Raw genomic sequence first — 17,181 nt, forward strand, 5'->3', positions numbered from 1 at the left:
CCCGCGGGTAACGCTGCAGTCGCGAGGGCGCTTCAGGGACTGGGGCTGGGCCTCCGCGCCGGGGCGAGGAGGCACCCGCGGGCTGGGGGCTGCACGGCGACAAGGCCGAGTGCCGGAAGGCGTGCGGGAGGTGGGCAGGCAGCGGGAGGGGGCGGGGACTCAGGCGAGGCCAGAGCCGCAGGCCTGGGGGGCTGGCGGAAGACGCGGGCGGAAAGCGGCTGGCCGAGAGGGCGGGGCGCCTGGAGGGCGGGGCCGCGCTCGCCGGGGGCGGAGCTCCGGCGGCGGTCACGTGAAGGGCCCGGAGGCAGCGGCGGCGGCGGCGGCCGCGGCGTCTTTAGCGGCTCCCAGTGCAGGATGGTGCTGGAGGCGGCGGCGGCGGCCGTGGTGGCGGCGGTGTCGTTGGCGGCAGCGGGAGGGGGTGCTGTGGCGGCAGCGGCGGCGGCGCCCGCGGGTGGTATAAAATGGCGGATTTCGAGGAGTTGAGGGTAAGCGGGGGCGTGGGAGTGGAGAGCGGAGGCCGCGGGGGAGGGGAGGGGAGGGGAGGCGAGGCGGGGAAGCCGCAGCGTCGCCGGCCGCCACCTTCTTGTTTCGCGGGGACCGGTTGGCGGAGCTCCGAGCCCCGGCCCGCGTCCCAACGGGCGCCCGGGCGGGCGGGGGAGGGGAGCGAGGCGGCGGAGGAAGCCCGTGCCACCCGGTGGTGGCGGGCCTGGGGACCAGGTGAGCCGGTCGGTGGGTCCGCACACCTGGCGCGGGGCGCCGGGGCCGCTCTCGGGAGGGGCTCGTGGGGACCCAACTTCCCCGTTTATTTTAAGAGGTGAGGTGGGAAGCAGGATTTGCTTTTCCACCTTCGCGAGGGGTGTACGTGTCTGGCGATTCCTAAGTCTACGGGCTACTCACTTGGTGGGAAGCTGTCTTCTGAAACGTGAAGTTGCTTTTAGGAATTCTCTCTCTTCTGTGGGTGATGCTACCTCTTAGTCAGATCTGTCTCGAGAAAGGCCCCTTTCTCCCACCAGCGCTTCCTCAACACCTTGGGGAGAAGCGTGGTCTTTTGGGAACCCTGCCTTCAATGATCGGCCTTAAACCTTGGTATTTTCTTAGTGCCATGGTAAGAACTCCGCAAAGTCCGTGTTGTCATGAGGTTTGTGAACTCGTTTTGCACTTGAAAATTTTTTCTCCCTAACCTTTCGAACAAGATCACAACTTTATTTTTGTTTACCTTTGTATAGTAGAGGTTTGAAATGCGCTGTGTTGGGGTTAGACGGAAAAGATATTTTTCCCGTGGGTGATAACCTTCAAAGCCCTCAACTGAGACATAACTGTGATAAACGAGCCAGATTTTTTTATGGATCGCTGAATTACTGGCGGCATAAATGGGATACTTAAGATCGGAAACCCTGATTTTAAAAAAAAAGTCTTTCAAAAAAGGGATGAAGAGGAACTTGAAATTAAGTTAACTGCAATCAGTTTGCACAACCATGGACGTGTTGTTAGCATTACTGTTTCCGAATAAGAAGGAAAAGAAATCTGGTAAAAGATTCAGTTTGTATGTTTATTATTGTTTTTTGGAGAGGGATGGGATGCGGGGGAAGCATGTTGTCTGGTTACCTGGCTGATTTGGTGAACATCAGCAAAAGAACGTATTCATTGTTCTGATCTAAAGGTAAATTGCTTCAGTTCGAATAATGCCTGCCATTTTCTCTCTTGCTGTTTCAAAAATTATTTAATTCCCGGTAAAGAGAAAAGTATATTCATGCATTTTATGCCCTATGCTAGTTTACACAGAGAACCGTGATAGTAGGTAAAGGGTGTTCATATTGGTAAGTGTAAGGGTGTTAGTGTCAGAGCCTCAGCTGTAGGGGTTATAACACCTGTAGAGCTTTTGAAACAACCAGGCCTGAGCCTCACCTGTGTAAATTCATGCATTAGGTTTAGGATTGGTTGAGAATACTGAAGTTTGTAGTTATTTATATCTGCAGTATTGTCTTGGGTTTTGTGTAGTAACGGATTATATAACTTTATCTCTTCTAAGATTTTTTTTTTTGTTGATGAAAAGTTTTCCAGGGCTTGTGTTAGACTTTTCTGTCGTTTGTCAAAGCTTAATAAAAAGTGAAGAATTTATTTATTGGTATAGGGCAGAAAGGGCAGTCAGTGCTTAGGTTGGAGTGGAATCAGGAACTGGAAAGTAGTTGGAAACCAAGATTTTCTCTTTGTCTCCCCTTCTTCCCCCTTCCCTCCCCACTCCCTCCATCCTCTGTCTCCATCCCATACCCCTCTCTCTTCCCTCCCATTTTGTTTTGTGGGTCAGCTTCATCATCTTTTTCTGTAAATCAGCTGTCTTTTCTTCTCCCTGCACTTGCTGGAAGATAGCTCCTCTGCCATAGTTCACGTTAGGAGACTTAAGTGGGGAGAGTTTTCAGAGGAGGGAAGGGTATGGGCTGTGCAAATGCTGAAAGAGTTATCCACCCCAGTTTTTGCCTTACCTGCTCAGTAGCATCCTCTACACTTAAAGATGTGCTGTAGCTCTCCCCACTCCCCATTGCAAATCGTGACGATGATGATGATGGCAGATATCCATTATAAGAAAGTGCTTATTATATTCCCGGCCCTGGTTTAAGCACTTTACATACATACTTATTTAGTTTTCACAACAATTCTGTGAAAAATTGAGGCACAGAGAGGTTGAGTAACCTGACCTAGATCACACAGCTAATACTGGAAGACCTGGGATTTTTAACCTCGGAGGTCTAGCTTTAGAGTGAATGCTCCTTAGGGTCTAAGCTCTACTGCTCTCTTCAGTTTCCTTTGGGTCCACGTGGTGCTCCTAGCTACCATCCTGCACTTTATGAACTAAACTGAATGATAAACAATACCCTGCTTATATGATATATAATATTGTAGGGAAAACTGGACAACTGAAGAAAAATCTAATTAGAAAGGAGGAAAAAGGGAAGAAACATCGAGGGTTTTCTAAATGGTCTCTGCTACAGAATATATTCTGAAGTAAATTGAAGGACCAGGAAAAATCACGGGCATTGGTTTGTTGGCTAACTTCTTGGCAGTAGAAGAAATGGCCAGCCGACCTGAATGCCAGGTTTGGCTGCTGATAATGCCGCTGAGAGGATTTCCTTTATCTTTGTCCGTTATCATTCAGGGCCACTTCCTAGGAGCCCGTATAACCAGAGCAGGTCACTGCTGGCTAGTGCCGGCGTCTCCTGTACTGGAGGTCTGGAATTTTGGGAAAGGTCATCTTCACTGTGCTTCAGTGACTCCTGTGCCTTTGCTTTGCTCGGGGGAGGGGAGTTATTTGACGAGGCAACTCCTGACAGAGGAGTTGCCTGACAATTTCAGTGTTTTGAGACTTCCCTGTGGGCCAGTACCAGAGATCTTGTCCAGTCACAGCAGAATATGGCATCCCTACACTTTGCTGCTTTCAGTTCAAGTGACCAGTAGAATACCAGCACACCTCTCTTCATTTCTTCTGGGAGAGAGGATCGGTGAGGGTCCACTTCTGTCCTGATTATCTATAGCCAGAAGATAAGAGTCACATCATACAAACCTGACTCACAAGATCATCCTGATGGGTTGAGGGAAAGGAAGGGGTAAGTTCTCTGTGAAGGGCAATTGTGGGCTGTGTATAGTCAAAGATGAGTATAATAGTGCATCAGGTATTAGAAGCTTTCAAGGTGCTAGAGAAGAAATTATTCAGTTCAGTGGTGGCTTGTTTAAAACATTTATGTTGTTAGGAGTTTGTGAATTAACTAATTATTGAATTAACCTGGGACAAGCTCATGCAGTCTGGTGGCCTAGGCCTCTGTCACTGTTGCCCTGCTTTCTTCCTCCAAAATATTCTCCAGCAGTGCCAAGCACAGTGGTGGAAGAGAGGCAGAGTAGTTGGAGTCTGAAGTCCCTCACCTCTTCTTCAACCAGAGCAGCTTTCTACCCTTGTCTCCTCCAGTTGTATAATTTCAATACTCCTTCTGGTGCAGTCCTTAAAAAGGTCCCTGCTACAATTTAACCTGGTTAATCCACTCTTCCTTCTTCTCTCCAGTGTGGGAGTGGAGGGGGGATCTACTGTACTAACTTTTTTTTTTTTAAGGCTCTCTCTCCTGTACTCCTCATCCTCTTTCTCTTGTGCATTGAGAGTTTATTATCTCTGTGCGTGTCAGAGAATGAGAGTCAGTGTGTGTGCAGGAATCTAGTGGAAGAGCCAGTGATAGTAACTTTCTTAATAGATACTGGTAAGCCAGACACGGAAGATCTAATAAGAGGGTTAAATAATTCTATAACAGAAGATTTTCTGCCTAGAAGGCTTGAGGGTTTGGTTCCTTACTTGCCATCTTCGGGTGCTGTTGGGATACACAGGGAGAATGGGAAGTTAATGGGGAAGGGGAGTGTTGAGGTTAGAGGTCCTCATCCCTCCAAGCTGCCAACTATTGGGCAAAGAAATAGACTAATACATATGATAGATGTTAACAGAATTCACCATGTAATTCAAAGCTGTTATTAGTGGATACAACTAAATTTCCAGGAGGACTTCATTTAAGATCATGTCTATGAAAGCACATTCAAAACCAAATATTTAATTTAAAATGAAATAGATAATTTTTTATAGTCAGTAAACCAAGATATTCTTAGCTGTGGTAGACATTTTTGTGTTTGTTTGCTCCTTAGGTCTGCACCCTCCCTCTGGTAAACGTGAATATCTTTTCTGATAAAGGTGGCATTTTTCTAACAAATTCTACAAATGTTTCTCTTCTCTCAGCATTTTTGCCTTTGTTTTTCTGGATTGGATCTTAGCTAGTCTATTTAAAAAAATTTTTTTTTTGAGATATAATTCTCATACCATAAAATTCAGCTTTTTAAAGTGTGCAATTCAGTGATTTTGGTCTATTCACAAAGTTATACAACCATCACCACTATTGAATTTCAGAACATTTTCATCACCCCAAAAGAAACCCATGCTCATTAGCAGTCACTCCCTATGCCCTCTTTCCCCCAACTCTCAGCATCTGCTACTTTGTCTCTATGGATTTGCCTATTCTGGACATTTCATAGAAATAAAATCTTACATGTGGACTTTTGTGTCTGGTTTCTCTCATTTAACATAATCTTTTCAGATTAATTCTTGTAGATGTATCAGTACTCCATTCTTTTTTATGGCCGAATAATATTCCATTGTATGGAATATACCACATTTTGTTTATCCATTTATGAATTTATGTACATTTGGGTGATTTCCACTTTTTGACTGGTGTGAACATTTATCTACAAGTGTATAAGTATTGTGTGGACATATGTTTTCGATTGTCTTGGATATATAACTAGGAGTGGAATTGCTGGGTCATGTGGTAACTCTGTTTAAGTCTTTGAGGAACTGCCCAACTCTTTTCCAACTGCTACACCATTTTTCATTCCCACCAGTAGTGTATAAGGGTTCTGCTTTCTCCACATCCTTGTCCACGTGGGTGTGGGTGTGAAGTGGTATCTCACTGCGGTTTTGGTGTGCATTTTCCTGATGACTAACTATGTTGGGCATCTTTTCATATGCTTATTGGCCATTTGTATATCTTCTTTGGAGAAATATCTATTCAGACCTTTTGCCCATTTTTTTAATTGGGTTGTTTGCTTTTTTATTACTGTGTATGTTCTTTATATATTCCAGTTACAAGTTCTTAGATATATGGTTTCAAATATTTTCTTCCTTTTTATGGACTATCTTTTCACTTTTTTGATCGTGTACTTAGAAGCACAAATGTTTTTAATTCTATCTGTTTTTTCTTTTGTTGCTTATGCCTTTGATGTCAAATCTAAGAAACCATTGCCTTATCCAGTGTCAAAGATTTATTCGTGTTTTCATCTAAGAGCTTATATTTATAGTTTTAACTTTTATATTTAGATTGTTTATCCATTTTGAGGTAATTTTTGTTTATGGTGTGAAGTAGAGATACAGCTTCCTTTGCATGTGGATATCCAGTTTTCACAGAACTATTTGTTGAAAAGACAGTTCTTTCCCCATTGACTTGTCTTGACAGCTAGTCTGTTTTTATTCAGGAATCTGAATTTAAGAAATTCACAGTTGAATTGAAGTTGAAGTAAAAGTGATGTGGAATCAATTGGTATCATAGTCCAAACTATCCTCTGACTTCATTTTGAACCCACTAGTAACATGGTCATTTCCCTAGACTTTTTGGAAAAATGGTGTGAAACGAATAAGATTTTGTTTTTGTGACTTTGCAGAGAACAATATAAACTTAACAGACATTCGGAGTTCTCCATTTGGTTATTCATACAAGTCAGTAAAAAGGCAGATCTAGATTATGCCACAGAAGGTATGTTTTTTTGTTTGTTCTTTGGGTTTTTTTTTGATATTAGCATTGGAGATGCATGGTTTTCAACTGTATGACCTTAGACAAATTATTTGACCTTTTTCCCCCAATCTGGGAATGGCTTTAATAATATATTTAAAATTTCTTATTCTTTTCTTCATCTTTTTCTTTCTTTCATTCTTTTTTTCTTTGAATGAAAATGCAGAAAAATCCAGAAAGAAAAGTAAAAGTTCTTTCTTAAATCTTTATATAACTGCCTTTAGTGGGGATTTTTTCCCTTAGTTTTTCTTTTTTCTTTTTTTTTTAGGTTAATTCCAAAACTCAAAAATAAAGCATGTCTTTCTATATATTGATTTTTCTTTCAACTCTATAAACAGTATCTGTTGCTTGACTCCCTAGTAGATAAGAAATTTAGGTCATTTCATTTTCCACCTGCCCTAGCACTTTGATTTCTGCCAGTTACATTTTTGTTCCTAATTCTGCTGTTGATTATTTTAATCTTTTGTAACAGTTACATTTCTCTTTCTTGGCCTATCAGTTTTAGACACTAGCTCTTTAGTTCCCAGTCTTAAAGAGGATTTAGCACCCATCTTTTTCCCTTTGTTTCTCCCAGCCTCCACCTTTCTTCCCCATTCTAGCCTTAATTTTCTATTGATACTACGTTGTCAAGATTTATAGCATTTATATTGTGGTTTATAACTCTTCTAAACTTCTCTGTGCTTCTACAGGAAGATTCTAGAAATTGAATACTAATAACCAGTCTTTGTAATATGTGTGCTGATACAAGTATTAGTTACTATAGAGCCAAGTAGTGTGGAGCTGTTGAGGAACTTCTGTGTTGTTAAACCTCGGCTCCTTAAAGGAGAAATATAATAAAGCCCTGCATGATTGTGGAGAGCTCATGGAAATCACTTTTAAACTTTAATATTGGGTTCACCAAAAGGTTCTTTCCTTTTTTTCCATAAGATGGCTCTGGTAGCACTTAGTTATCTTTAACTTCATTCGAAACAATTTTGTTAGCTTGTATATGACAGCTGTCATATCAGCGTGCATTTAAAAAAAGACTTATCAAAATTGGTGAATTTTTGTGTAGCCATTTTAATATTGAAGATGGAAGAAAAAAAGCAACATTTTCGCCATATTATGCTTTATTATTTCAAGAAAGGTAAAAACGCAACTGAAACAAAAAAAGATTTGTGCAGTGTACGGAGGAGGTGCTGTGACTGATCGAACATGTCAAAAGTGGTTTGTGAAGTTTCATGCTGGAGATTTCTCACTGGACAATGCTTCACGGTCGGGTAGACCTGTTGAAGTTCATAGAGATCAAATCGGGACATTAATAGAGAACAGTCAATATTATACCATGCGAGAGATAACCGACATACTTAAAATATCCAAATCAAGCACTGAAAATCATTTGCACCAGCTTGATTATGTTAATCACTTGGATGTTTGTGTTCCACATAAGTTAAGTGACAAAAACCTTCTTGACCGTATTTCTGCATGCAGTTCTCCACTTAAACGTAATGAAAACGTTCCGTTTTTAAAACAAATTGTGACGGGCAATGAAAAGTGGATACTGTACAATAATGTGGAATGGAAGAGATTGTGGGGCAAGGGAGATGAACCACCACCAACCACACCAAAGGCCGGTCTTCATCCAGAGAAGGTGATGTGTATACGGTGAGATTGGAAGGGAGTCCTCTATTATGAGCTCCTTCTGGAAAACCAAATGATTAATTCCAACAAGTACTGCTCCCAGTTAGACCAACTGAAAGCAGCACTCCACCAAAAGCATCCAGAATCAGTCCACAGAAAACGCATAATCTTCCATCAGGATAACGCAAGACGGCGTGTTTCTTTGATGACCAGGCAAAAAAACTGTTAACAGCATGGCTGGGAAGTTCTGATTCATCCGCCGTATTCACCAGACATTGCACCTTCGGATTTCCATTTATTTAGGTCTTTACAAAATTCTCTTAACGGAAAAAATTTCAATTCCCTGGAAGACTGTAAAAGGCATCTGGAACAGTTCTTTGCTTAAAAAGATAAAAAGTTTTGGGAAGATGGAATTATGAAGTTGCCTGAAGAATGGCAGAAGGTAGTGGAACAAAAGGGTGAATACGTTGTTTAATAAAGTGCTTGGTGAGACTTCCCTGGTAACACAGTGGTTAAGAATCCGCCTGCCAAGGCAGGGGACATGGGTTCGAGCCCTGGTCTGGGATGATCCCACATGCCACAGAACAGCTAAGCCCCGTGCGCCACAACTGCTGAGCCTGAGCTCTAGAGCCTGTGAGCCACAACTGCTGAGCCCTGGTGCCACATCTACTGAAGCCCGCGTGCCTAGAGCCCACGCACTGCAACTAAGAGTAGCCCCCCCCCGCCCCCGCCGCAACTGTCGGAAGCCGGCGTGTGGCAACGAAGACCCAACACAGGCAAAAATAAATAAATAATTTATTTAAAAAAAAATAAAGTGCTGGTGAAAATGAAAAATGTGTCTTTTATTTTTACTTAAAACCTGAAGGCAGTTTTTGGCAACCCAGTACAATGTGTTTTCATCTTGTAGCCATTGAACTTTTCTTGAAGATGGGCTTTCTGGAGCTCTCAACCTTTTTTTGTAATTCGGGCAGCTTGCTTTCTGGATCTTGCTATACATCTGTCATCCTGAGATTACATTGCACTCCTGGGTTAGGTGTGTTATTTGGATCTCATGTCTTTCTCTTTTTTAGACTTCTTTTTGATTTTACTGGAATGTAATCTTGAGTAGTTTTTTTTTTAAAATTTTATTGAAGTATAGTTGATTTACAAGGTTGTGTTAACTTCTGCTATACAGCAAAGTGACTCAGTTACACGTATATATTCTTTTTCATGTTCTTTTCCATTCTGGTTTGTCACAGGATATTGAGTATAGTTCCCTGAGTTATGCAGTAGGACCTTGTTTATCCATCCTATATATACTAGTTGGTATCTGCTAATCCCAAACTCCCAGTCTTTTCCTCCCCCTACACCCCTCTTGAGTAGTTGTTTTAGAAAGGATATGCTGGTGATAGACTTTCTAATTTCTTGAATGTTTGAAAATGGCTTGCATTTGTTCCTGATTGAAAGTTTAGATACAGAATTATAAATTGGTAATACAGTTTTTTCTTTTGAATGTTGAAAGCTTTGCTTTGGGAATTTAAAACACTCAATATTGCTGATAGAGATCCATTGTAAATCTGATTATCATCTTTTGTGGTAACCGTGTTTACAGTCTTTATGGTGATCTTATCTTTGGTGTTGTGAAATGTGTCTAGTTGTGGGCCTTTTTCATTCCTTCTGGTGGGACCTTTTCGGATGTAAGCCTCTTCAGGTCTGGGAAATTATCTTCTATTTTTTTGTTAATTTTTTTCCTATTTTCTCTGAGACTCTTGACAGGTGAATATCGGATTTCCAAGATTTACATTTTATTTGTTTACATTCTGGAATGTTTCCTTGACTTAGAACTCTTCCATAGAATTTATTTTAGTAATTATGTTTTTGATTTATAAGAGTTTTATCCTCTTTTCTTTATTTCTTCCCTTTTTTTAAAAATAGCAACCTGTCCTTGAACTCTCTTAGGATACTAATTCCTTCAAAAAGTTCTCTTGAAAAAAAAAAGTTCTCTTGAGTCATTTCTCAGAATTCGTAATGGTTAATAGTGGTTTATGTATTTGGGTATATCATGCTAATTTGAAAATTTTAAATATTTAAATTATTTAATAGGTACAAAAGGTTGTTTATAACAGGCAAGATGTAGGTAAATAAACATGCATGTGCTCACCACCCAAGTTAAGAAATAGTTCATTAGGTCAGCAGGGTGCCCTTCCCTGATCACATCCATATTACATAGATATATAAAATTATATATATATAAATCACACATTTTATATATACAAATTTTTTGTTTTTGTGTGTTTTTAAATTTTATACAAATTGAATAAAAGCTGTATGTATTTGGGGTGTTTTGGTTTATCATTGTTTTTGAGTTTCCATTGTATAAATACCAATTTATCCATTCTTATTGGAAATTTGTGTAGTTTCCTTTTTTTTCCTTATCTACACTTCTGAAATCCAAAAGGCTCTGAAATGCAAAATAAACTTTGTGAACAAACTTAATCTGCATTGATATGGTGTTATTTGTAGTCTTTATTGATCTCATTTAATGTGAATATTTAATACAGTATGTTTCACTGTAGAAACTCTAGGAGTAGCATTGCATTGCTGGGACTTAAGGATATTCGCATCTTCAACAGTACTGGATAATGCCAGATTATTTTCCAGAGAGGATTGTATCAGTATTTGCTCCCTCCAGGAATACAGAGGTTTCCTTAGCTTTCTTGCTAATACTTACTTTTATCAGGCTTTAAAAGTTTTTGCCAGTGAGTATGAAATATCACCTTTTAGTTTTCAATTTTTTCCTTTTACTAATGAGTTTGAGCATCTTTTACTGTGCTGATTAACCTGTTCTTACCCCTTCTGGGATTCTACTCATTTCTTTTGCCCATGTTTGTACTAGGTTTTTAAAAAAAAAATTTATTTCTTACTGATTTTGTTATACAATTGGATCTATCTATACTTTCTGGACTCTAGTCTCTTAGTGTAACCGCACCATCACATTGTTTTAATTACTGTAACTTTGTACAGCTTCTGTAAAAACAAACTTCTATTGTTATAGGACATACATATGTATAGAAAGAAAGTACACAGATCATGAGAGTACAGCTAAATGAATTTTCTCAATATAACCATATGCAGGTCAGGAAATAGAACATTACTGGCACCCTAGAGAGTTCCCTTGAGTCCTCTCCCAGTGACTAACCTCTTCCTTCTTAAAGATACCTACTGGCCAGACTTTAAACATCTTAGACTAGTTTTGCCTATTTTTTGAACCTTATATAAATGGAACTATATTACGTGTATATTTTTTGTGTCTCACCTCTTCCTCTCAATTTTGTTTGCGAGATTCATCCTTATTGTTGTATGTAATTGTAGTTTTTTGTTCATTCCCTTCCAATAGCAAAATAATAGAGTTCTAGTTTTTCCTTGTCCTTTCTCGTCCACCCTTTTAATTTTAGACATTTTGGTGGATGTTTAGTGGTCTTAATTTGAATTCCCCTAATGAGAAATGATGTTAAGCCCCTTTTAATATACTTACTGGCCATTTGGATGTCTTTTGTGAGGTGGTTTGCCAAGTCTTTTGTCCATTTTTATATTTGGTCTTTTTCATGCTGATTTGTAGGAGTTTATTATATATCCCAGATACCAGGACTTGCAGGTTATATTTTGCAAATATCTTCTGGTTTTCCCAGCCCTATAAGTCTATTCAAAGTTCTGCTGGATTTCTTAACTTATCAATTGCCCTTTTTCCACTGGCAGTTATCTCCAGGGGAAAAGAGGCATCAAATATTAGACTCCATTTTCTAGGCTTCCCTTCTTTCCATGGTCTTGGCCTCCCAGGTTCTTGCTGCCTTTTGTAGTGCTTCTTGTCTTCAAACAGATGTTTTTTATATTATGTTCAGTTTTTAAAGTTTTCATAGGGAGGGTTGGTGTGAAACCGTCTAGTCAGTCATTGAGGGACACAGAAGTAGGCCAGGTCCTCCTGCCTTGTACTTCTTCAAGGAATTTCTTGCTGGTTTGCTCCTCCATAAAATTTTAGTATCGTTTTTTAAAGTTATATAGATACACACATGCAACCTGTTGGGATTTTGATGGGAAATGCATTGAATTTGTAAACCAGTTTGAAGGGAACTACTAGCATTTTGTTATTAAGTTTCTTAACCATGAACATTGTAGTATCCATTTATCTAGGTCTTTTACAGTCTCTTTCAATAAAGTTTTATAATTTTCTTCAGATAAACTTTTGCAAGTATTTTGTTAGATTTATTTCTAGGTACCTTATTTTTGTATCAAATCATTAATGGTATCTTTTAAAATTATATTTTCTACCTTGCTGGTGTATAGAAGTACAATTTGACTTCGTATAACAACCTTGCTATCCTTCTAATTGTGATAAATTGTGTATAGAATTCTTTAGGATTTTCTGTGTGGACAGATCTATCTGTGAATAATGACCTCTTTGTTTCCTCCTTTCCAATTCTTATGCTTTTTTTTTCTTTCTTTTTCTTGTCTTAATGTGCTGGCTAGGATCTCCAGTACAATGTTGAATAGAAGCGGTGATGGGGGCATCCTGATCTTGTTCCTGATTTTAAAGGGAATGCTATCAGAGTTTCACAGTTAAGTATGCTGCTTGCTGTAGGTTTATTGTAGATAATCTTTTCAGGTTAAGGGTGTTCCTTTCTATTATTAGCTTTTTAATTAAAAAGAAAAAGAATGGATGTTGAAGTTTATCAAAAGCTTTTTCTGCATCTTTTGAAAGGATCATATGTTTTTCTTCTGTAACCTGTTAACATGATGAAATACATTGATTGATTTTCTAATATTTAAGCCAACCTTGTGTTCCAAGTATAAAGTCAGCCCTGGTCTGTCCCTTTTTTCCATTATTGGACTCAGTTTGAATATAGTTAATGTAGGATTTTTGTTTCTAATAATGAGTAATATTGACCTATAATTTAAAAGATATATATACTTTTCCTCTTTCTTCTGGAAGAGTTTATGTAAGATTAGAATAATTTGTTTCTTGAGTGTTTGGTAGAACTCACTTGTAGAATTGTTACTGTTTTCTTTGTGGGACACATCTTAATCACTGATTCAATTGCTTTGGTTATATGATTGCTCATATTTTCAATTTTCAAACTGGTTTTGGTAGGTTATACTTTTATAGAAAGTTGTCCATTTCATTCACGTTCTTGAATTTATGGCATTAAATTGTTAGTCTCTTATTTTGTAGTTACTGTCCTTATCTTTTTTTTTAAATGCTCCCCTTTTCTTGATGAGTTTTAAAAGCTAAAAGTGCCAATTTTAAAAAGCTTTTCAAAGAATCAAATTTTTGTCCTTTTTATGCTCTTTAATGTATCCTCCCCCGACTTAATTTCTGCTTTCTTTCTTTCTTTTATACTTACTTTGGGTTTATTTCTATTCCTTTTTTAATTTCTTAAGTTGGACACCTTGCTTATTAACTTTTAACACTTTGACAGGCTTAAATGATCATGAATTTCTATGTATTTGCTTTCCCTGCATCACACAAGGGATGAATTCTTTAATTTATGAGTTACTTAAAAGTTTTGTTTCCAAACATATGGGTGATCCTTTAGTTAATTTGGTTATTGATTTGTAATTGTGTTGTGGTTAGGCAGCATGATCTGTATGATACAGTCCTTTGAAATCTGTTGTGACTGTGGTCAGTTTTTTGTATTTGAAGAGAATGTGTATTTTCTATTTGTTGGTGCAAAGTTTTATATATGTCCAGTAGTTAGGCTTGTTAATTCTGTTGTTCAAATCTTATATCTTTGTTATTTTAGAGAGCAGGTGTATGTTAGTCTTTTACTAGAATTATTTTTTCAGTTTCCTTGTAGTTTCTTTCAATTTTTAAAATACATTTTAAAATTGTTATTAGTACATGAAAATTTATCATATATTGCTGTTGAATTGAAACTTTTACTCTGTGTAGTGACTCCTTATGTCTAGTAATGCTTTTTGTATTACATATTACTGTTTGATATTAACATACCTATTATTATTATTATTTTTGGTCAGCTAGTTTTGCCTGATTTTTAAAATTCCCCCTTCCCCTACATTTTTGTGTTCTTTTATTTTAATCTCTTGTGAATGTCATGCTATTGAATTAAAAAATTAATCTGCTGTAATAGTGTTGGTCTTTGTAATTTTAAATTAAACTTTTTATTAAAATAATTGTCAATTCACTGACAGTTTTAAGAAGTAATACAGAGACATCTGTGTACTCTTTACCCAGTTTCCCCCATTGGTGATGTCTTGCAAAACTGTAGTACAATATCACAACCAGGGTATTGATACTGACACAATATACAGACCATTTCCATCACCACAAGGACCCCTCATATTATTTTTATAGCCACACGCATTTCCTTTCCATCCCCTTAATCTCTGGGACCCACTCATTTGTTCTTCATTTCTATGATTTTGTCATTTTAAGAATGTTATATAAATGGGCTCATACAGTTTGTCACCATTTGGGTTCAGTTTTTTTCACTCAGCATAGTTCTCTAGAAATTCATCCATGTTGTTAAATGTATTGGTAGGTCATCCTTTTTTACTGCGAGTAGTAGTCCATGGTATGGATTTGTTTAACCATATACCTGTTGAAAGACATCTGAGTTGTTTACAGTTTTTGGCTATTATGAATAAAAGTGCTATGAAGATTTGTGCATAGGGTTTTTTTTTTTTTGACATAAGTTTTCATTTCTCTGGGATAAATGCCAGGAGTGCAGTTGCTGGGTTGTATGATTATTGTGCATATAGTTTTTTAAGAACTTGCCAAACTGTTTTCCAGAGTGGCTGTACCATTTTACATCCCTACCAGCAATGTATGGAGTGATCCAGTTTTTCTGCATCCTTGCCAGCATTTGGTGTTACCACTGTTTTTGATTTTAGCCATTCTGGTATGTACCTAGTGATAACTTAGTAAGGTTTTATTGCACTCCCCTAATGGCTAATGATACTGAACATATTTTCCTTTGCTTATTTTTCATCTGTGTATCCCCATTGATGAAATGTCGCTTCATGTCTTTTGTCCTTTTTTCTAATTGGATTATTTTTTTCCTGTTGAGTTTTGAGAGTTCTAAATATATTCTAGATACTAGTCCTTTGTTGGATTGTCTTTTCATCCTTTTAGCAGGGTCTTGCAAGGGCACAAGTTTTTAATTTTGGTGAAGTTCAGTATATTATTGTTATGCCTTTTGTGAATCTTGCTCTGAGTGTCAAGTATACAAACTCTATGCTTAGCCCTAGATCTTGAATATTTTCTTCTGTGTTTTTTCCCCTAAGTTTTACAGCTTTATTCTAACATTTAAGCGTGTGATCCATTTGGAGTTATTTTTTATATAAAATGTGAGACTTAGGTGGAAATTCGTTTTTTGGTCTATGGATGCGCAGTTGCTCCAGCACCATTTGTTGAAAGGCTGTCTTTCCTTCATTAAGTTACTTTTGCACCTTCACCAAAAACTATTTGGGTGTATTTGTGTAGGTCTATTTCTGGGTTCTCTGTTGTGTTCCACTGACCTTTATGTCTATCCCTCTACTAATACTACATACAGTCTTAATTACTGAGCTAAGTTGTGAAATAGGATAGACAGATTCCTCTCTCTCTATGCTTTTTCCAAATTGTTTTAACTCTTCTAGTTCCTTTACCTTTCCATGTAAATTTTAGAATAATTTCATCTATATCCATAAAAAGTCTTGGTGAGATTTGGGTAGGAATTGTGTCAAATCTGTATCAATGTAGGGAAAACTGATATTGTTACTTTGTTGAGTCTTCCAATCCACAAAGAATCCATTTATTTAGATCTTTTTAGGCTTCTTTCATTTGTGTTTGTAGTTTTCAGCAAACAAGTCCTGTATATGTTTTGTTATATTTTTAAACATATGTATTTTCATTTTCCTAGGAGTGATTATAAATAGTATTGTGTTTTTAACTTGTTTTCACATGTTCTTTTTAGTATATAGAGATGTGATTGGTACTTGTGTGTTGGTTTTGTATCCTGCCACCTTGGTGAATCAGTTATTCGTTCTGGTAGTTGCTTTGCAGATTCCTTGGGATCTGCAAATACAGGCGGTTTTATTTTTTTCTTTTCAACCCCTCTGTCTTTTCTTTTTGTTGTCTTATTCCACTAGCTAGAACTTCCAGCACATCCTTGCCTCATTCCCAATCTTAGGGGGAAGTATTCATTCTTTCACCATTAAGTATGTTAACTCTAGATTTTTTGGTAGGTGCTTTCTGTCAAGTTCAGGAGGTTCTCCTCTATTCCTATTTTTCTGAGAATTTTTATCATGAGTGGGCATTGAATTTGTCAAATGCTTTTTTCTTCATTGCTGTATATATAAAAGATTATGTATATATAATCATGTGATTTTCTTTTTTAGTTGTTAATATAGTGTACTTCATTGATTTCAAACATTGACCCAACCTTGTATCCCTGGAATAGATGCTTCGTTTGGTCTTGGTGTTAATTCTTTTTATATATTGCTGAATTCTATTTGCTAATACTTTAAATATTTTAGCATCTGTATTCGTGAAGGATGTTGGTTTGTAGTTTTATTTTTTGAACTGTCTTTGTTTGGTTTTGGTATCAGGATAATACTAGCGTCATAAAATGAATTTGGAAGTCTTCTCTCATATTCTATTTTCCAGAAGAAATTATGTAGAATTGGTGTTAATTCTTATTTAAATGTTGGGTAGAATTCTCCAATAAAATGATCTGGGTGTGTGGTAATTTCTTTTTGTTTGGAGTTTTAAAATTAAGATTAAATTTCCTGAATAGCTAGAGATGGGTATTCAAATTATCAGTTTCATATTGAGTAAGTTTTGGTGGTTTGTGTTTTTCAAGGAATCGATCCATTTCAACCAAGTTGCCAAATTCATGTGTGGAGAGTTGTTCTTAGTATTCCCATATTATCTTTTTGATGCTGTGGTTTCTGTAATGATATCCCCTAATCTTGCTATTTTAATTGGGAAGTTTATTTCATTTTTTTGGTTGGAATTATTGACATATTTGCATTTATTTCTACCCCTTCATTTTGAGCATCTTGCTTTTGCTGGGTTTTGTCTCCCTATCTGTTTTCTTGCTGTCTTTTGGGTTGTTCATTTTCCTTCCCTCTTTTTCATGTTTTCCCCATTTTACTAGTTGTGAAATTAGTACTTTTTTTTTTGCCTTCTCACAGACTCTTGAAGTTTTCTTGAATT

The 17,181-nt window shown here is 37.7% G+C and overlaps 1 protein-coding gene across 5 annotated transcripts in view; it reads left to right on the forward strand.

Annotated features, from left to right (window-relative positions):
- The first annotated feature begins 366 nt into the window (after positions 1 to 366).
- The window catches only part of PIAS2 (protein inhibitor of activated STAT 2), a 94,943-nt gene continuing 78,128 nt past the window's right edge, over positions 367 to 17,181 (forward strand). For 4 of the 5 annotated variants that reach the window (XM_082852698.1, XM_082852695.1, XM_082852696.1 and 1 more), the window contains exon 1: positions 367 to 485. In XM_082852698.1, coding sequence (XP_082708824.1) covers positions 462 to 485 — 24 coding nt within the window. In that variant the 5' untranslated portion in view covers positions 367 to 461. Of the gene's footprint in view, positions 486 to 672; positions 718 to 17,181 lie in introns of those variants that run through there. The other variant, XM_082852697.1, reaches the window with a different exon arrangement.

The sequence above is a fragment of the Leucopleurus acutus genome (genome assembly GCF_964270905.1).
Source record: "Leucopleurus acutus genome assembly, chromosome: 13".
NCBI classification, from domain to species: Eukaryota; Metazoa; Chordata; class Mammalia; order Artiodactyla; family Delphinidae; genus Leucopleurus; species Leucopleurus acutus.